The following is a 21029-nucleotide window of genomic DNA, read 5'->3' on the forward strand; positions in this document are numbered from 1 at the left end:
CAGATTCACTGGCCATGTTCTCATGCTTCACAAAGGCTCGCTCTTGATTAGGAAGCAGAGCAGCCATTCCTGCATAGTGCTGTGGTGTACAAATTAGCACTGCTGGGTGATGGGCACTAGCAATTAGCCCACCCTATCACACTGTGTCTGAAGTCAAAGCTGCCCAGAACAATACATCTGCCATGTGGATATGGCTACTGCATCTACTCTGGGGACACTTGGTGATCCTGAAACAGTCAAACAAAAAAAGCCGTCAGATGAAGACACACAGTCCTCCTGAAGAGCTCTGGTGCATTTTACTGGCAATGCAGAAAAACACAGGGTCACCTCCTAGTGACCACATGATATGCATGATACTAGCCTCCAGCCCAGACCTGGGTCTCGGATGCTGACTGATACCTGATGCTTCAGAGAAGCCCACGTTGTGCACCTGTTCCAATGCCGACTGGTGCATGTGCTGAGATGCCTGACAACAGGCCCTTATGACAGAAACCATAGGCTCAGGAGGGTTTCCCAGCCTACCTGCCAGAGCAGCACTCACCTGATGAATGGTGCTCTTGCCCATGATAACACGAACGAAGCGGAAGGTGAGGGAAGGGATGGTGTTCGCTACCACAGAGAGCAGGATGATAAGCAGAACATATGGATCAGTCAACGCATTCTTGCTGGCATCTGCCCAGAGAGAAGTCATACCACAGGGCATTCACACAGGGTAAAAGAACAGACAAAGGCAAGGGAGCAATGACACAGGGCCCCTCCACATGTCAGAGACCTCGTCCCAGGCTAACTGCAGCATCCAGTGATATCCTGGCTCACATGCCATGTCTGCCCTCCCCTCAAATCATACATCCCCAGCGCACCTCATAGGATGAATAGGGGAGGGCTGCATCAGTGACTCAAGGACTGAGCTAGGAGCTGCAGGCCAAAGCCAGAGGGACTTTGATCCAGGTCCACCAGATCATACTGAGTGGGAACTTCCCCAGTAATATTTATTATAGCTCTGGGGAATTTTCTACTGCTGCACAGGGTTCCCATAGCCCTGACTGCACCAGAGGGAAGACAGCAGCTCAGTGTGAATGGGGCAGCAATGGGGAAGAGCTCCTCCATTGTGGAATAACCTCAGGGCTCATTACCTGGAAAGCGGAAGATGGACGGGGCCTCCCTGAAGGCCTGGAAGTTCTGCGTTAGGTAAGAAAAAACACAGAAGAGCAGCAGGCTGCCTGCAACAGTCAGGAATGACAGGACTGTCCAGAACTTAATGTCCAGGATGACCTGTCCAAGAAGAAGCAGATCATGAAGCTTTCTGAGGTCCCAGGCAGCTTTGTGGCATGTTTTACTGAGCTAGAACCAGTGGCTTGGACTCACCATCCTGCTTGACTAAGGCTGGAGGCAAGCAGTGAACGCAGAAGAATCCTGTCTAGCCTACAACCCAGCAAGTGAGATTTTCCCCCTCAGGGCTTGGCTCTGGTCTCTTTATGGTCTCATGACATTTGCTACTGATTTCAAAGGGAGCAGGTAGGTCAATGCTGAGGTCCCAGGAAAAAACCCACCCACTGCTGCAAAATAGGCCAGTCCATTTGGTGGTAACAGGAACACTGTGCAAAAGCCAATGAGAAATGGGTGCCCCACAACCCCAGCACCAAGGGCAGCACCATCATCTACAGCTAAACGGCTCTCGCTAGGCCAATTGGGCCCCTGAAGCTCAGTTCCTGCAGGCACAAGCCATGTGCACTCAAGAGTACACAGCCACCAGTGGTCAGACCAGAATGGGTCACATTCACCCTGATTCAAGCCCACTGCCTCCAGTGCAGTTATATCCATTTAGCCCTGTTATACCTAGAAGCTGGGGTTCTGTTCAGCCCAGCAACTTTCATACTAGCTCAAAAGGTGCCACTCAAGGTCCTGTATTTGCTGAGCCTTTGCCCCTGAAGAAAGCGAAGTAGGCCCAACTTATACCATCCTTTCCTGCAGCACTATACACATGGGCATTCCCGCCCCCTTTGGCAAGTTAGAAGGACCCAGCTCACCTCAGTGATGACTGACAGTAAAGCAGAGGTGGCCACTGTCACAGCAAAGGACTCATAATCACCCACAACTTTGCTCCCAACTTTGTCCTCAAAGGCCCACAGGGCGATGTAGAAGCTCCCCAGGGAGGTGGCTGTGCCATGGAGAAGAGTCAAGCAGAAGATCCGGTAGTTGAAGAACTCATCCCTCTGGCCCATTCTGTAGAGTTCAGGGAACTGTAGGCTCTTCTTAGCACTCACATCCTGCCAAATAGCAAGACAGGAGGCAGCTGAGTATCATACTCCCACCCCCAGCAAGAGCAGGCAGCCAGTGAGGAGATCCCAGCATCCGCGCACATGATCTGGGGCCTTGGGATCCTGGAGCACTGCAGCCCCAGCAATGTGCATGCAATCTGCATCAAATGTTCATTTGCAGCAAACAGGTCCAAATGCAATCATATCTCAGGCCACAGCAACTGGAGAATGACCCAGCCAAGGGAAAGGTGTGGCACAGTTCCTGCTCCCATGCCTGGGGCTCTGCTGTAATTTTAGAGATGGAGGCAGGTCCAAATGTGTTCAGGGAAGTAATATGCACAATTGGACCCAGAGCTAGGGTGGGTATTTGACCAGTCAAAGTTAGGTCAACTGACCAGTCAAATATTGGTCAAAAATTGTCAAAAATTGCTAATAGGTCCAAAGAATATACAGAAAAACACAAATTTTCCATAAGCAATGTGTTAAAAACAATTTTTGAAAAATCAAATTCTGTCAAGAAAACTATGAAAAAAATAGGGTTTCTTTTTGTAAAATTGCTATAATCTTTGACCAGTCAGAAATATGCAGTTAATTGATGAGTCAATGGACAATAGTTGACTGGCCAATTGATCGGCTTCCCAACCCAAAGCAGAGCATCTGAAAGGGATACAGCCAGACCTGAAGGGATACAAATCCTACACAGCATCTTGTGGAAGAGAAGGTGGCATGTCAGACAGAAGCAGAGGCTGCACTGAACTAACCTCTCCTGGGAGACTGACTGTCCAAAGAGGCAAGGATTTCTTAGAGTGAAATCTTTTATTGGACCAGCTATGTAGTTAGTCCAGATGTGCCTGGTTGTGCTTGGCTTCCTGTGATCAAAGACCTGATGAGGAATGCCTGTATTTGAAAGCTTCTCTAACTTTATTGGACCAACTATGTTGTTTGGATAAAAGATACCACCCTAACAAATCCTTGCCTCCTGCATAATTTCTGAACCATCACAGGTACAACACTATTCTTACACTTGCTTTTCTAAAGCAAACTGCCAAAGGAAAAGATCTAGATTTGCACCGAGATGACAGATCCACCCAAGACCAAAATAGGGGGTTTCAAAACAAAGTGAGTTTTTTTCCTGCTTTGTATTTTTAAGGTTTAAGGATATCTGGTTTTGTTGGAAGTCTCCAGGAGGACCCAGAATGTGAAAAAGAAGAGCTCTTAGCATTTTATAGGAGCAGGTGACAGGGGGTATGTGTCTACATTAGACGCTTCATGCATAGAAGACTAATTCTACTGCGCATTACCGCAGCGGGCAAAGCCTATGCTAATGCGCTCATGTGCAGATTTAGTCTAATACGCAGTAGCATTGCAAAAAAATGTTCATCTGTGCTAATGCACAGTAGCACCAATTACAGCGCATTAAGTTAGTACCTGTCATTACAGGTGCATAAATGAACATGTAGACGTGCCCATTGAAGTGTTTAACATAAAGAGCCTTCCTCCCACTATGTGCCACGTGCTTGAGCTGAACAACCTGGTAACCAAAGAGCATCAAATAGCCAGCGTGGGATTTGCAGATGTCCAAACATTAGGGAAGGCAGACTGAGGCCACCACTACAGTTTCTGAAAATCCCAGGTTCTAACTACAGTTCTCTCCCCCTGGCAGTCAATCAATCAATCAATCAACCAGTGAGTCAATCAAGCTTAGTTTTCTTGGCTCTGGTACTGTTTGTTCCTCATGCATCTAAAAAGTAGCTCAGGAAAGCTGAGCCTGTGAGTTCTGAACGGGAAAAACAAGCAGGAACAACCATATGTTTTTAGCGGCGCAGGAGGGGAGCAAGGAATAAGATACAGTCCAAGGCATAATTCAAATAGAAAATATTGTAAAACATGTTTAAAAAAATTGAAAAGATAACTAGGCCCTCTCACCCTCCGAGAGCCCTTCTGTGAAATACGTCCTGGGGAATTATATGGGAGTTCCCAATAAAGGGGGGGGGGCGGTGTGCTGGGAACTTGATCCCACAATTCCCTTTATGTCCTAACAGTGTCCTATAATGCCTGTCCCGAAGTATGCTGCTGCTGTGAATCTCTGGGATATATCGGCAGAGGCTGCTGTGGCCAGTTTGGTATAGCAGAGCACTAGTGTGGAAAGACAAAAAATACAGGTATTTTTCACATGACCAGATAAAGTCAGGTTGAATGTACCAGATTCCCAGCTAGTGCAAAGCAAAATAGCTCTGTTGAACTCAAGAGATAGGGATGCCGATTCACCTCGGCTAAGGATCTGGCCCTGCAGCGAACTCATCCATTCAGTGCAAACCACAAGTGAGATAAATGCCTTCTGAGCCCTGCGGGCAAGCTCCAGGGTTGTCCCTGCCCATGCATAGCAAGAGCGGGGCACTAAGCAGGGGGCACTTTACCTGTTCCAGCAGTCCCATGGAGAGCACAGGGTAGGCAGTGTAGAACACGTTGTAGAGTGCAAGGAACCATCCCTCATACAAAGGCTAAAGGGGGGAGGAGAAAGGGAAAAGGGTCAATGTTATGTAGACATAAGCAGACGGATGCTTTGAAAAAACTAAAAGAGGGGTGCAAGCAGGGCACAGTAAGGTGGACTGAAAAGGATCTGATCTAATGCCCAGTGAAATCCATGCCAAGTGTCAATGGACGCTGGATCAGACGGAGAGTGCCTTCAGCCCTGCAGGCTGTGAACCAGCCACAGATCCATTAAAACCACAGGCTTTTAATCATCAAATCATGAAACGGTGGAGGCAGCAGGACGAGCAGCCCCTGGGTTCTTTGATTCAATATTGGTTTCTGTTTATTTCATACTGCTTCTACATTTTTACTTTCCAGTTTGCCACAGACTTCCCCCCCCCATAAAAAGCAGAACTGCCTTGTACAAGCCAGCAGTGGGGAAGATGGTAGTTCTGGTACCTGGAAAAGTTTAAGAAACAGTTTGGTTTTGTGGGAAAAATACCTTATCTGGATCAAAATGAATAATGTTGGCATGTAAACTGAAACTGTTTAGGTTTCAGAGGCAATACATAGTGAAATTCATGTTCAGAGCTCTCGTTTTAAGCTCTCTGCAGACTCAGTCAGATGTGGCTGCAAGAAGCAGCCCTTGCTGAAATTGGGAAGGTTTCTCCTTATTTTCATGAGAGGGTGAAAATTAACTCAAAGTGTTTCAAAGATGACTCCTGACTCTGAGTGTCCACACTGAAACCCCTTAAAGGAGCCTGAGTTTCACAGGACAGTGCTCAGTCCTATCTGAAAATCTAAGCGCTGTAAGGTGTTGCCAAGCAGGAACTCATAATTACTTTTGCAGAGCTGAGCCACTGTAGCTTCGGTCTCCTTATGGTGAGCCCCATAAAAGCTCAAGATACTGGAAAAAACCTTATATTGTTTTTCAATACAACTGAGATCTCCCTTGAAAAATTCTAGTGTGAAATGGCTGCTGCAACACACTGCAGGGCTACAAAACTACCCAAAGTCCCTGGGCATAACCTGTGCCCATCTGGAAAGGACTAAGGAGAAGTCCCTTGCTTTTTACACAGCAGCTTTTACCCAGATGGTCTTTTTCACTGCTCCCATATAAACCTGAGCTGTTACCCTCAACTACACTTGGTGGATGCTCAAACAATTGCCTTCCAGGTTTCAGTCCAGCCTCCTCTTAGCAAGATGGAAGCAGGGGTAACCCACCCCAGCAACAACATGCAAGTGTCCTGCTACATCAAAGCTGGACAGCACCAGATATTGGGCAGCGTGTTAAGAGGGCGGGGACACAGGAGACCGTGGCAGTTATTAGGACACGACACTGATAGATTTACCTGGGCTGTAAAGCCATTGTAGAAAGCAAACCAGATCTGTGACATCAAGCCAGAGAAGGTCTTATAGAAGAAGTAGCGGAGGAACTTGCAGACGCGCAGGTAGGACCAGCGGCCATGAACGAGCAGGAGCCGCTGCAGGAAGCGGAACTGCGCCAAGGCGTAGTCACTGCACTGGACAGCTTGCATCCCCTCCTGCCCACTAATGCCAACCCCAATGTCAGCAGCTGAGGGAAGGGAGAGAAGCAGAGGAAGTATGGGTCTCATGGAGGAACATCAAAACAAGCCAGGGTGACTTTGGGCCAGCTCACGCAGGATTTGATGACATCAGCAACCTTTTGGCAGGCATGCCACAAATTATCCCTGGGCCCTCCCCAAGTGCCACTTTGATCCCGTCCCCCTGCCTGCCCTGTTCTGCTTTCTGCTCCTTGCCCTGTGCTGTCCAATCTGCCACTCTGCTTCCTCTCCTACCTGCCATTGTGCTGCCTGTCCCCTCCCTGATCTGATGCATGCCACACACAAAAGCTGCCTATGCCACTGGTGGCTGGCCACCTCTGAACTAGGTATTCTATCTTATATGGGTCTGTTCCAAGACTTAGAGGTGAGGAATAAAAGGCAACAAAGAGGGAAGACCAGTCCCCTGGAAAGCTAACAGATTCACCACAGAGGTATCCCACACTAAGCAGCAAATGTGCAGCCCCTCTCACTTGCTAGTGTGTAATAGTGTTAGTGTGGTGGTTGGTCTATCAAAGGGTAACAGTTTCCTACTGCAGCCAGCCACCAGAATTCACCTTTGGCTTCAGTGGCAGCAGTTTGTGCTAGGTTATAGAAGACTGCAGGCTCTAGCCCTGCTGTGACCCAAGCAAAAGGTTGTTGCAGAGGCTAAAGGAGATGGCAGGGCCCAATACGGAGGAGGTTTACCTTATGCATGCACACCACTCTTTCAGCTCATAAAATCCCCTTCCCCCACACTAAGCCTCACTTTTGATCATGTTGACATCATTGGCTCCATCTCCGATGGCCAGCGTGATGGCGTTCTTGTGCTTCTTCACCAGCTGCACAATGAGGGATTTCTGTTTGGGGGTGACCCTGCAGCAGATCACTGCCTGGCAGCTGGTGGCCAGGTTCATGAAGGCTTTCTCCAACAAGCTCTCCTGCTCCTGTTGCACCTCCACTTTGCAGCACAGCATCCTCTTCCAGAAATTTTCCTTCTTCTTCTTCACCACCTCCCCTGTGCAGAGGATTTTATCCTTCAGGGAGAGCAGAGGTACAGGAGAAGACCTCAGACTAATGACTTACCAGGAGAAAGGCAGGGACAGGAAGCTTTAACCTTCCATCCCAGACCAATGCCACTTGACTGGCTGGGAAGGGAAGGATAATTATGTGGTGAAGGCAAAGGATTGAGTACCAGGACCCCTAGTCTGGAGTCTCAGCTCTTACCCAGGTTCCCTCTATGCAGAGGAGAGGAGGGGGAGGCTAAGAACTGCCTTACCAGAAAATCCCCAGTGATGATTAAGGCTGTTTTCCCACGATGAAAGGTATCCAGTGGCTGCTGGACAAAGCTGGCACTACACAGGGGTTCTCCACTGCTCCTAAGGTTGTTGTTGCTCACCCAGTAGGCACTGAGCATTTCACTGTGCAAGAAGAGCATGATGGAGCAGGGAGCAAAGACAAGCCATCACATGGAGCAGGTGTTGTGATTACACATGCTAAGCCTGCAGCTCAAAGCTAGCAGCATGGGGAAGAAACTGGCAGTTACTATTGTGCCATGAAGTGGGAAGGGAGGCAATAGCTGTAGTTTCAAGGAGCATGGTGCCTACTTCTCCAGAATTAGCCTGCTTGGTGCTCTCAATGGAAAAGACCAACACAGGACTCAATTGCCAAGGAGAGGGTCCCACTGAGGCAGGCTGTCTGGAGGGCTTTAGGTTTAATAGCCTGTTGCTGTCCTTGGTCATGTTCTGTAAAGGAAGAAAGGCTGTAGGTAAGGGCTGAACAGCAGGGCAGTGGTGAGCAGGGGGAAAGCCCAAGGCTTGGAGTAGCAGCACCTGAGGTTTGGGACTGAGAAGGGGCAAAGCAAAGCTAAAAGAACAGGAGCGTGGGTCCAGATTGAGGAGCATGAGGAGGTAGGTCAGGGAGGCCCAGGGCTGGGAGCGGCCCCCTGGCAGAACTATGTCCAGCCAAGTTGCCCAGCTTGTGTTTGCTTGTATGTCAAAAAACATTGATGCCTCTCACCTGCCCCATCTGATCAGTCACTATGAGCAAGAAAGAAACCCGCACATCTGCCCCTCACCTGATCTCCTCCTCCTCCAGGATCAGCATGTCATCTGAGAGCAGCCGGCATGCAAAGCCAATGTTCATCGCCGTCTCTGCAACAGGTATCATGAAGCAGGCACTTCAGCTGGACTGCCCAGGTGACTGGGTCAATGCCTTCCAGACCATAACTGTCTCAACTCATGTCTAGTCCCTGCTGCCCAGAGACCTAGTACGGGCCAGTGCACACCTCATGAGGAGCAGTGGCTTGAAATGAGGGTCCTGGTCTAGCTGTGGTCACTGATGTGCTGTATAATATTAGGCAGGTTGCCTCCCCTGCCTCAGTTTCCCCATTTGTAAAATTAAAAGCCAATGATTCCCTCCCTTCTTTTCTGCAAAGTGCTCAGTACTACTGAACTACAAAGAGACCAGCAAAACTAAAGAGATTCAGTGGGGAGACCCCAGTCTCCTCCCTTGCAGGGTAAGGTCCATTCTTCTCTGGTCCCAGACAGACAAAGGGTTTTATCCTGAGAGGAATCCAGAGCTTTGCATGGATGACAGCCCTTGGGCTACATACACTGTACCTTGCTTATCTCCGGTCAGCACCCACACCTTAATGTTGCCTTTTTTTAGCAGCTGGATGGTCTCAGGGACCCCATCTTGTAATTTATCTTCAATGGCTGTGGCTCCAAGTAGCTGAAGAACAAGGAGAGTAGATGGACCTGAGCAGCCAGCGTGGCAGAAGGCAGGACAGGGTGGGAAACAGACTGGTATCCAAGGATGGGGCTTGCACCCTGATCCATCCACCCAGCAGTGCTGTCTTGTCACTATTCTGCTTGCTGGTCCTTTGGGCTCCAGTCCAAGTGGGCAGCAGCTGAAAGTGATTCCCACCTCATTGTCAGCCAGGGGCCCCAATGTGATACGAGTTGGTGAGTTCTCAGCATAATCCCCCAGTGGGCACATGTCCAAGTCACATGACCAACCGTGACAACCGGCTTCTTTGTGGGCACTCTCAGCAGATTAGGGATAGGCAGCAGCTCACCAGACACTTTTATGTCCCAGCCCTGTGCTGGTATCACTGCGCCAAGCTGCAGCCCCAGACATCCATGCAGTCACTCCAGGGCAAGACTCTGCACCAGCCATGTCATCTGGCCTTGTGGCTCTGACCCGCCCTCTACCCATGTCCATACTAGCCCTCTGCTGAGTTCCCAAGCCTCACTAACCCTGATCCTACCTTGAGATCCTTCTCAATCTCCTCATACACCTTGTCCAGCTCTTGAGCACGGTTCTCCAGCATGATACTGGCCTTATGGTGCTTCTTGCTCCATTCAGTGTAGTCCTTCTCCTTCACTTCCTTACTGGCCAAACACAGCGTCCTTAAAGTCTCTTCTGCAAAGCTCTGCAGAGGGGGACAGCACAGAGGTTAGTTAGCCAACAGCACCTCCCTTCTCTGTCCCAAGCACTGACCTCCTACATTCCCCCTGAAGGTGTACAAGGAAGGCGCATGCCTCCTTCTGATGCAAGTACCCCATGCAGTTCTTCATTTCCTTTTACCCCCTGGGGTGCAGTAGCTGCTCAGGGTGAACCAGGATCCAGCTCTAGGGAAGTAGGATCCCATGCCTAGGCCACGCTGGCTGCATCAAAGCTGGGGTGCCACAGGGAGGGGAAGATCAAGCCAAAACAGGTCACACAGAAACAGACAGGTACAGCAACAGACGCTGCCAGCCTTGCCCACCCAAGGGCTCATCTGGGACTCACATCAAGCGCCTTCTCAGTGATCTTCTCATTGGCTCCATTCTCATGCAGTCTTGTCAGGATCACCATGTCTGCCCCCTTCGAGTACAATCGGATCTTCCCATCGGGATCCCGCACTGTGGGAAGCAGGCTTGCTTAGCCAGAGTGCTATTCATCCCCATGTGCCTCCGCTGCAACTGAGGGAGCTGCAGATAATGTGGAAAGGCTTGGGAGCAACTAGTGCTTTCTTCAGGGGACTAGACTGTGACATCATTTGCACCACTGGAAATGCAGGGACTTCACTAGAGTCACTCCTGATCTAGACCAGGCTGAGTGAGTGGAGGATCAGGCCTCAGAGACTACTATGCGCCTCCAGAACTCCCAAGTCTTCCTCCTCCACCTGCCCACCCCCTCTCTGGTGCAGCTCCTTTCTGGCCCTCTCAGCCCTTAGAGGGCCAGGTTTGCGTTAAGATGTCAGAAGCAACCAGAAAAGCAAACAGACTTCTGGGGCTGATTGCCAGTTGCACCTGAACCTTATGAATCTATTCACACCGGTGCAATGTTGGCTGGCAACACAACTAACTCATAAAGACCACCATGGCTTTGTGTGCACTAATGTGTCAGGGATGCTGTCCTCAACCAGCAATTAATTGTCCATGCCAGGGTCTGTTTCAGCCCCATCTCTGCTCACCCAGGATGGACATCCTCTTGCGGACGCTATTGAAATCCAGCATAGCCAGCACTTGGTAGGTCCTCTTCACCCCCAGCTCACTAACGGTGATGGTGTCCTGTGTCCGGGAGAGAAAGACATATCCGAGGTTCCGGGCAGCCATCACCAGGGCCTCTTCATCCGGGGAAGCAGCCTGATAAACTAGCTGGCCTGGGAAAGGAGATGGAAATGGAGTAGAGACAGATGAGGCTACTCCTGTTTGCTCAAAGAGCAAAATAACATCTTCTTTAACCCCATCCACAACCACAAGAGTCTTGAAACTTAGTCTCTTCTGAACCACTTATCACCCTGCCAGGGTGCAACCACCTGCTTGGGTTCCTCAGAAGAATAAAGACGCATATCATGCTCAGCACCTTTGCTTCTGAGCGGAATATTTTTAAATAAACATTATAGTACATGTTTAGTTAATCCTGCGAATCATGTATACAGCATGTCACAAATTTGGCTCCCTATCCTAGCCCAAATTTGCTCCTTCTGCTGTTCTGCAAGCCCTTGAAAGCCTCTCGGTCCTCTCTACATGAGGCTTTGAGCCACTAATGTTGCCATCAGAGTAGGTGCACCAATGTAAAACCTCTGTGCTAAAGTGACTGGCATCAGTTTGCAGATGGAGAAAAGCAGGACTCCTGGGTTCTACCCTCAGATCTGAGAGAGAAGTACAGCTGTACAGCCCTTTGAACAGAAAAACTGTAACCACAAAAGACACTACTATGAATATGGCTGGTACCCGGGCAATTCCTGGTGCAGAAGTGGACTGTGCCTTTCACCCCTGTGCCAAACACAGCAGAGAAGCGACAGCAGCCAGGATCACCAGAAAAAGAGGACAGCCTGGGGGTTCTACTGGTCTTAAGCAAAGCTTTTTTTCCCTTCTTAGCATCAAGTGCTTAGCATGGTAGCAGGACCTCACCTGGCAAGGCGAGATCACCTAGTTCCCCTTTGATACCCTGGAGGTCAAACCTTCTCCCTCTGAACTTGGCATGCCATTGCTTAATTATGTCATTAGGGTTAGGATTAGGACTCAGATTAGTACACTGAAAGTACTGATTTTCACAGATGCCTCCAATCCCAGGGTGGCTCTTCCTCCTGTATCTGAGTGTGAGAGTGCATGAGCGTTTACACATGTGTGTATACATGCATGCAGATGAGGTGTTTTCAATGTTTTTGATGTGTATCTCTGGTCTGTAGCAATCAGAGGAGCATAGGCTAAGCCCCTCTGGCATTACAGCAAAGCCCAGGTTTCTTAATAATCCTCCCTCACACATAAGGCAGCATTCCCCTTGGGATCTCTCATCCACAGGGAGGGTGTCTATCACATGTGACATCTCTGGAGGGTTAGAACAAGACAGGAGAAGGGTGGAAGACAGAACCCCTGGGCTCTATTCCAAGGTCTGACAGGGAGTATTAGTCATTAGAGCAGAAAAGCACTACTGAATTCATGCTTAGCCATAAGCCACTTCCCTTCTCTGTGCCACAGTTTCCCCCTCCATAAAGCAGGGACAGTATCAACCTACCAGTACAATGGGCACCTGCACACGAGCAGTGAAGCTACTCTGATGCACTGTAATTACAGCATATCAGAGCAGATTCAATTAATCGAGTCTGCTGGTTTAACTAAAGCTCGTTTGATGGGCAAATACATAAGACATTCTGGGCTCTCTGAGGCTCTTGAAGCTGCTCTAATTGAACCACCCCTGCACCGCATGTGTATAAATGCCCAATGTGATGTATATGAAGCCTAAAGAAACATCATGATCCAGCCTATCCACAAATCCACCAAGTCATCCCCAGGATGACACACCCAACTGGGCTAAAGCCAGTCCCTGTTGCCATGCACCCAGTCTAACTCCATTTCCTTGCATCTGCAGTGTACTTGGCAGGGCAGAAAGCTTGGTGTTATGCATATCATTTGTCACTACCAGTATGTCAGGCCCTTCCAGCACACAGCAATAAGAAAAAACTCCTGGCCACTGCTCAGGGGACACCAAGCAGAATAGTATCAGCTCAGCTTGTGGGTGGCACTTTAACTAGAACACCCTGCCCTTTACAGTGTGTGGGCTGATAGATCCAAAGGCTCCTACTGAACCCATTTAATTCAGGTTTTGATGGAAGGCCATGCACTGACTCTGCCTATTTGGAAAGGACAGTCCTGCTGCAAGTTGGCAGTCTTATCCTTTGTCCTCTCCTTAAACTGTTCATCTAGTCTGACACACTTCAATGGATTTAATGGCCCAGCAGAGCATTGTGATGTCCAGCAGAACATTTCTCCTCACAGGATCTCTGTTGGTGTCAATAGTTCTCCAACGGTACAAGGGGTGTTTCTGGGGAGGGAGGTATAAGGAGGCAAGGCTGCAGAGAGCTCCACTATACCAATTCTCCACAGGGGTAAGTCAGAGGAGCCCCTCAACTTCCCTACCTAAAGCTGGAGCCTTATGCAGAGACTCTGGAGGCTGGAACCATGTCCTTGATGGCCCTTCCTAATCCCTAGAGGGTTTGATGGGGCAGGGGGAAGGGGAATGGAGCTATGGTGAGATGAGAGAGTTTCACTGAACTTTGCACTTCTCATTGTCATTTAGACTAATACCAAGTGAGTGCAAAGCAGCAGTGGGTGCAGCAATAACTGACACTGCACTTCTCATTTGCACCACTGCCAGCATTTACACCAACCTGAGGTACTGGACCACACAAGGTGGTCCAATTCATCTCCCTGATCTGGGCCTTGACTTGTGTGCAAATGGGGCAGCTTTCAGCCCCAGACAGACAACCCTTCATACATATCAGAAAAACACAGCCTTTCCCAGCAATGGACGGAGGCCAGACAATTTCTTAACCAACTCACTGTCTTTCTCCTCCACCATGACAGTGTGGCAAATGGCCAGCAGCCTCAGGAACTCTCTCACTACAGGGTTATCATCCTGCCGGACAGCTTCCAGAAGCAAAGGGTTGTAAAACTCCAGATTCTTGTCTGCATATGGGTTCCAGCTCAAGCTTTCATCCTGTAAGAGGCATTGATCTCTGCATTAATAGGAGTGAGAAACCAAACCCAACTGTTAGGGTAACACTGTGGATTTTTGGGGAGCATTGGACCTAAAGCTTTAATCTGTGACTCAGCAAAGCTGCTGACTACAAGGCAGAATGATATATATATTAAAAGTAACTGCGAATGCTTAGACAAGTAGTTTTTTGACCATATAATAGTATTGTTGTGAGATATATAGCTTTTATATATAAGATTTTGCTTGTGAATGCTTATGTTAAGTAACCACGTTAATTGTGTTAACCATTTTTCTGGAAAAAGCAGCAAATAAGTCTGTGTGCTGTGAACCAGCTACAGTGAGGAATGAGATAAGATACAGGGGCCCAAAAAGGTGGAGATGGTACAACCCGAGACAGAAAAAACAGACTGGAATGTGGAAAACAACACATCACTGGTAACAGAATCTGAGATGAACATATGCAAAAAGGTGAATGGTGATTGGTGAAGAAGCCTCCAGAAGCTTCCAGGTTTTGGTCAAATTCCACCCACTGACTAAAGAAGAGAAGTCAAGGTCTTAGACATGTGCTCTTAGCAGAAAGGCATGTAAATGAATGAAATGCATAGGCAATTCCATGCTAATGAAGCAAACAGTAAACAGAGGTGGAGCTTGAGATGGGAGGGAAAATGGGTGGAACCAAAGGAGGGTCAGAGGTGGAATGAATGGTAATGAGCATAAATCCAAGTGTATAAATGTGAGAGAAAAGTATTCTTCAGTGCAGGTCTCTGGTTTGCTGTTTTTTTGGGACCCTTGTCCGAAGCTGTCTCTATTCTGAATAAAGCTGTTGTGAGCAACGTGTGCAAGTAGCGTTTGCTCCCTGCTTGCTCTGGCTAATGAGTAACAGGATCCACGAGCAATTGGATCGTCCTCTCCCTAGTCATTGGGTGCCGCATGGAGTCGGGGTCTAACACCAACATGGCACGATCACTTACTCAGCATGTCTCAGCACCACAGGGAGCCCCTTCCCATGGAAGGAAAATCTACATTGGCTCCGTTTTCCCTTACTTCTTTGTCTCCTATCCTACCATCAGTTTCTCTGTATAATGGAACCTTCTAAGTCCATATTTGACCAGCACTGCTCTTTATATTAAGAGTCCACTATAAATAGCTTTTAATAAATTATTAATACACATTTTAATAAATGGCTAATCAATTATTTTAGACTCCAACAGATCAATAGGTTGCTTATAACCAGGGCTTAAAACAATCTATTACTCCTAATACTACTCTTGCTTGTGACATGTAACATGCCTTTTAATAAAAGGAACCTTAATATAAAGCATTATGCAGATGCTAGTCCAATGATATTATTGAGGAGGTAATTAGTGGTGATAGATGCATTCTCCAGTGCCCTGCACATTGTCACCACTTACACAAGTGTAGGGGTGACATAAAAATATTATTTTTTATGTCTTGGTAGAATCTGATTCCCATTTTGCTGTGACTGACAGCTCCAACCTAGAAGGTGACAATCAGGCTGTACCACCCAGACAGCACAGTATGGAGTACCTGATCCTGCCATGGGGCCAGAGGGCAGGGAGAGAAGTAAGCTCTGCCATGTGTTGTTGTTGTTGTACATAGTGTCCCTGATGCACAGAGACATTAAGGACTCAAGCCTGAGATTCTGGAGCCTGACAGCTGCTCCACACACAGAAGTTACAGCTCTGAAGGTACAAAACTAATCCAACATAGTTAAATTAACGCAACTGCGTATGTACAGGCTTTATGATGTCTACTACTGAGCTGCGACAATGAAGGCTGGGTTTGAAACCCAGGGATGACTCCATACACAATGTTGCACTAGCTTAGCGTGTTATACCTTCAGCTAAACCGGTGCAATTTTGAAGACCGGAATCTACTCTTCTTACAAGCTGGATTTTAATAGATTTATACCATGAGCCTAATTCTCCATTGTCTTTGCCAAGTGAGTACAAAGTAGGTGCGCTACCATTTCACATCCATGGCATACCAGTATAAATTACTTCACACAAAGCCAATGAGAATCAGCTGATGACTTGTGTTCTCATCCCCACCTGTGTAAAGCATTACCAGCACTGCATAAATGACATTCGACAAAATAAACGTTTGACTCTGCTCCCACAGTACTCAAGAAGTCTTAGCCTCTGCCCTCAGATGGGAGCAGGGTCCTGTTCTATGCTTCCAGCAGATGAGCTGAGATAATTACTCACCAACAGTCTTCGCTTGCGGCCAGCCCCTGGACCTGCCAAAATAATAAAAAATATATATTTAATTAAGAGTTGGACATGAATATTTTTAGTGGGAGATCAAGCCAAGGCTGCCCAAAGTGACCAATACTTCCACAACCAACTAGCTGGGTCAGCTGGGGTAGCATTGACAGAGCTCAACCTCACACCCCTAGGGTCATAGCAAGACCTCTTCACCACCCCGTCTCCACCCTCCAGCATGAGAAGCTGAGGTTCCAGCAAAACAGCTACCTAACAATACATGGAATAATGGTATTTCTAGAACAGCACCTATAACAACTGGTAAGGACCACAAAGCACTTTCTTATTTATTAATTAAATTAAACAACATATTCCTGGTTGCATGGCAAGCGGTAACAGAATAAGGAACAGAACCCAGTATCCTGCAGTACACAAACATGCCATAAGCACAAAGTCAGCCTCATTCAAATTCAAAGAAACTCGCTTCTGATGCAAGTTACCATAGATGATCCCATTGATGCAGCATTTCTTGAACGTCATAATGTTCTGCGTCAAGGTGCCTGTTTTGTCCGAGAAGATGTATTCAATTTGGCCAAGCTGGTCATTGAGGCTAGTGCTCCTGGCTTTCGCTGGAGTATCTTTAGCAGGGTAATACATCTCCACATCCCAGTCAATAAAAAAACTATTCACAAGATAGATGAATTCAAGCCTAGGGATCCAGAAGGGAGAGACACAACAGAACAGGAAAATTATTTTCGCCATGGAGACGAGGGATCTGCCACTGGCACAGAGAAAAGAGGAACAAATCTCCCCAGCTCTCTTTGTTCTAAGGCTCTGAACTTTCTGGACACAGATAAAGTGCAGGTCAAGAAAAGGCAGCTTTCCAAGGGAGCTCAGCACACTGAGCTGAATGGACGTAGGATGCAGAGCACCAACAGGAGGTACCAAATATTTGGCCTCAGGCTTTCTGGAAAACTTGGTCCTTAACAATGATATTCAAAGGTCTGAAGGTTCAGGTAGGGACCCAAAACTGATTCATACTAACCTAATCCAGTGGTCTTCACAGCTGGATGAGATTCTCAAACCCGCATGTAATCAAGAAACTTCCAGTCATCCCTACTGGACAGGCTGGAACTACCTCTCTCAGAGTTCTCCAAAGGGAGTTTATGTGCAAATGATAGCCAGGGTAGGACACTACAAAGCCTCCAGCCTCCAAGAAGGTTTAGAGAAGTCTTCTGGGTATTGATTCTGGTTTGTATCCCTAAACAACCTATATCCCTATGTCCTATTCGGTTTAGTGAGAATAAGATATTGATCTCATGTCAGGGCAGAACCTAGTAACTGATTTCTATGAAGTGCTATGAATAGATAACGTGCTGAATATTAATTAGATGTTGACTAACGGTCCTCCTCTTGGCCACCCTGCTGAATCCTTTGCCATCATCAGTCCATCTTCATGAACCTACCCCAAAATCCAAACAGCAGCACTTGCACTTCACCAGTAACTTTTGTTTGAGGACCTCAAAGCCAAACTATTGAAACTAATGGATTTAAGCAACGCAACCCACCCACCGAGCTATATAAACATCATCCATCTTTGACAAATAAGAAAACAGGGGCATACATAAAAGTGCTGTGCTCTAAGTCACAGCAGGACAGGGCCAGGTATGGGAACTGAACCCAGGACTTCAGACTTTCAGTCTTCAGCTCTAAATGCCAGATCCATGTGCTCTCTTGAGCTCTGGATGACAAAAAAGTCATTCCACAGGGAGAAGGGGTAAAGAGACAGCAACAATGTACAAGCATCATAAACTCTATTCTGCTGTTCTTACGTGATATACATGGACATAGGTATGATGATGCTCAGCAAGATCACAAACCCCCAGAAGGTGAAGAAGGCCTGCTCGATAGGGCTTGTCTTGGCATAGAAAGTCGAGAGATAGCTATGATCCTGCCGGAACTTCTCAGCCCAGATTCCACAGGCGACAGCGAGGAAGAACGATGCAATCATCAGCACCAGGAAGACCTGAAGGGGAGAGACAGGGTGAGAGATCTGTGCCCCAGGGCAGTTTACAAGAGACCACCCAGAAATTGCCAGAGAGATTTCATAACCAACCACCCTTGTTTCAGAGAGGCTGAAATTAGGCCTGTGTGCATTAAGAATTTTTACACCGGCATTCATACTCATGATGTTACTAGTGAAAATAATGTCCTACAGTAGTATAAAGCAGCATAAACCCCCCTAAGGCAGATAGGCCCTTAGGTTTTGTCTACATGGAACAGCGTGAAGTTAAACCATTCTATTTACAGGGGCAGCTCCTATAAAATATCATGATGTTGCAACATCCAGAGTAAAGCAAATATAAGATGCCTCAAAATCCAAGCCCCACAGCCTTGTGGGTACCCCTTCATTGGAAAAAGGCTAAGGGACATCACCCTGACTGAAACACGCCCTCGTGGGCATTAGGCAGTCAGCAGCAGTTCTTATCTGGCAGAAGCTACAACCATCAAAGCACTGAATGTCTGGACTCAGTCTGGCCTTTGAATTCTGTCTCAGTGGTCTAAAGGAGGGATGGTAGGCCTTGGGCAGCCTCCACTCCTTCATAATCTTGCCCAACCATACACGTTGAAGGTCACTGCGTGATGATCACAGGACTCCATACACACAGATTCATCAGGCACCTGACTATACCTCTTACACATACACCATGCTCCAGAGGATCGGTGGTTTTCTACACTTATCCTGGCATAACCCTCATGTGGATACTTTTATTCTGGCATAAAAGGACCGTCTTCTGATTTTGCTTACGTTGCTTGGAAAGGGGTTCAGAGTCAATCAGAATGATTCACACTTGCACTGGAATTAGTGTCCGCATGGGCAGCTATATAGTGATAACTAGAATGGATTACCGGTAAAGCTTTCCCTTGTAGAGCAGATTTTAGATTCAAGTGGAGGCTCTCAAACTTTGTCATGGTGTGGATCATATTTTACCCAGATCAAAATAATCCAATAACAGAAATTAGAGCTGTAATGACCTAGTTCAAGCCCCTGCTCAAGGCAAAACCATCCCTGTCTAAACCACCCTAGACACATCTTTATATAACCTGCCCTTAGAAACTCCCAAGGATGGAGATTCCACCAGCTCTCTAGGTAATCTGTTCCAATGCTTAACCACCTTCAAAGCGACAATGTTCTTTTGAATATCCAACCTAAATTCCCCTTGCTGCAATTCAAGACCATTGCTCCTTGTCTTGCTCCTGGGGGTGTAAAATAACAGTCTATAACCACCCCTTTATAAGCAAACACCCTTCAGGTATTGATCAAATCCCCCCTCAGCCTTCTCCTCTCTGGACTAAACAATTGCATTCTATCAGCCTTTCCTCTTAAATCATGTTTCCTTTCCCTCTAATCAATTTTATTGCTCTCTGCTAGATTTTTTTTCCTGATTTGTCCATGTCTTTCTGGTTCTATAGAACAAGGAGAACTGTTTTCTGGTTGCTCAGAATCTAGCACAACGGCGTCTTGATGTTGAACAGGAGCTCCAAAACACCACCAAAACAGCAACAACACACACAGCGTGATCCACAGATAGAAAGCAACACATCTCCTGGACACCCCTCCTCCCTCTATCTGCAGCACTGACCCATTCATAGTAACAAAGCAGAGCGGTCATCCCTTAGTTGATATAATGCCATTAAAGAATTTCCTTTTTTTTTTTTTTTTTTTTTAATGCATCCAGAAACCACAACAGCCATCCACAGACCACTCGGATCCACAGAACAGGGTGTGAGAACCAGAGATGTACAGAATGGAAGTACAGAGCCACCATTTTGGAGCGGAAATGGGTAAATAAATGCAATCTTCAAATAGAGATGCAACTCCAACAACTGCTGGGCAGAAGGGATGGTCTTGCGGCTAAAGTTCTGGCCTGTTATTTAGGACATCTGTGTTTTGATCCCAGGTCCAATGCAAACTCCCTCTGAAACCATGGGGATAAATTCTTCTCTCTCTCAATGTGTGAGGAAGCCTAATTCATGTTTATGACACACACAGAGATCATGACAATGATGATACAAATTAACAGAAATTACATGGGTGGCGTTAGCACAGAGGTAAAGGGAAAATGAGGCAGTCTCCAGGGTACTCAACATCTCGCCAGAAAACCAAAAGGAAAACTTCCTGATGGGTCATTTGGTAGAAAGTTACAGACATCTAAGAGCAAGAGCATAGTGTCAGGTACTATAGCATCACCAGTACAAAAGTCCTACACAGCAATCAAATAGTACTCCTGTTTGCTTACTGATGCTACTGCAAGGCTATTATTCAAGAGAGGAGGACAAGCCTTTGAACTAGGATCTGCAGTTAGTCCACACCCCGAAGATAAGTGTCCAAGTAACAGGACAATGCACTCTCCAACACTCTTGGCTGCTTAAGAGCATCGTTTGTGAAAGCAACATACTTACTAAGATCACCAGCTTGTCCATCATACGGTCCAGCTTGGTTTTCTTCAACTGGATCTTCCCACAGTTTCTCATAATTTTGGAATCAAATCCTGGACAAATGATGTTTTAGAAGCAAAACTGTAAGCACATAACTATGGCTAGAGTTTGGTAAGCTAAGACACCGGCTGACTGCATTACCCTGCATTACCCTCTCTGCTCTCTACAGGCCTGGAACATAGGTGCCACGACTGTGACAGAGACAGTCCAGGGAAGCCTGCTTCATTATCCCACAGGTGCTATTGTGGGATAACGGAGCATGAGGCACTCCTAAAATCCATTCCCAATGTTTGCACATGATCTTGAAGAAGTCAATCAACCCCTCTGTGGGTCAGTTTGCCCAGCTAAAAACTAGGTTTATTTATGTGTGGTCCTTCACAAAGTCAGTGGTCTGCCCCTTTGAAGGCCTTATGCATGTTTTTATTATTTGCCCACAGGCAGCCAAACTTTGATTTGAAGGCAGCACTAGCCATTTGCCAAGAGCATAAATGTCAATTTACTCCTCTTGGCATCATAAAGGA

General features: G+C 47.2%; 1 protein-coding gene across 1 annotated transcript in view; it reads right to left on the reverse strand.

Annotated features, from left to right (window-relative positions):
• ATP8B3 (ATPase phospholipid transporting 8B3) overlaps positions 1-21029 on the reverse strand; it is a 49873-nt gene that overhangs the window by 2322 nt on the left and 26522 nt on the right. Inside the window, exons 12-27 of the mRNA XM_019556959.1 lie at positions 17841-18034; positions 16509-16717; positions 16012-16043; positions 13627-13783; positions 10755-10943; positions 10088-10200; positions 9564-9728; positions 8914-9025; positions 8370-8445; positions 7572-7713; positions 7062-7329; positions 6083-6306; positions 4676-4759; positions 2028-2267; positions 1134-1272; positions 542-672 (exon numbers count right to left, since the gene is read on the reverse strand). Of these exons, the coding sequence (XP_019412504.1) occupies positions 542-672; positions 1134-1272; positions 2028-2267; positions 4676-4759; positions 6083-6306; positions 7062-7329; positions 7572-7713; positions 8370-8445; positions 8914-9025; positions 9564-9728; positions 10088-10200; positions 10755-10943; positions 13627-13783; positions 16012-16043; positions 16509-16717; positions 17841-18034 (2475 nt within the window). The remainder of the gene's footprint in view (positions 1-541; positions 673-1133; positions 1273-2027; positions 2268-4675; positions 4760-6082; positions 6307-7061; positions 7330-7571; positions 7714-8369; positions 8446-8913; positions 9026-9563; positions 9729-10087; positions 10201-10754; positions 10944-13626; positions 13784-16011; positions 16044-16508; positions 16718-17840; positions 18035-21029) is intronic.

The sequence above is a fragment of the Crocodylus porosus genome, unplaced genomic scaffold (genome assembly GCF_001723895.1).
Source record: "Crocodylus porosus isolate Cpor-Errol unplaced genomic scaffold, CroPor_comp1, whole genome shotgun sequence".
Taxonomy (NCBI): Eukaryota; Metazoa; Chordata; order Crocodylia; family Crocodylidae; genus Crocodylus; species Crocodylus porosus.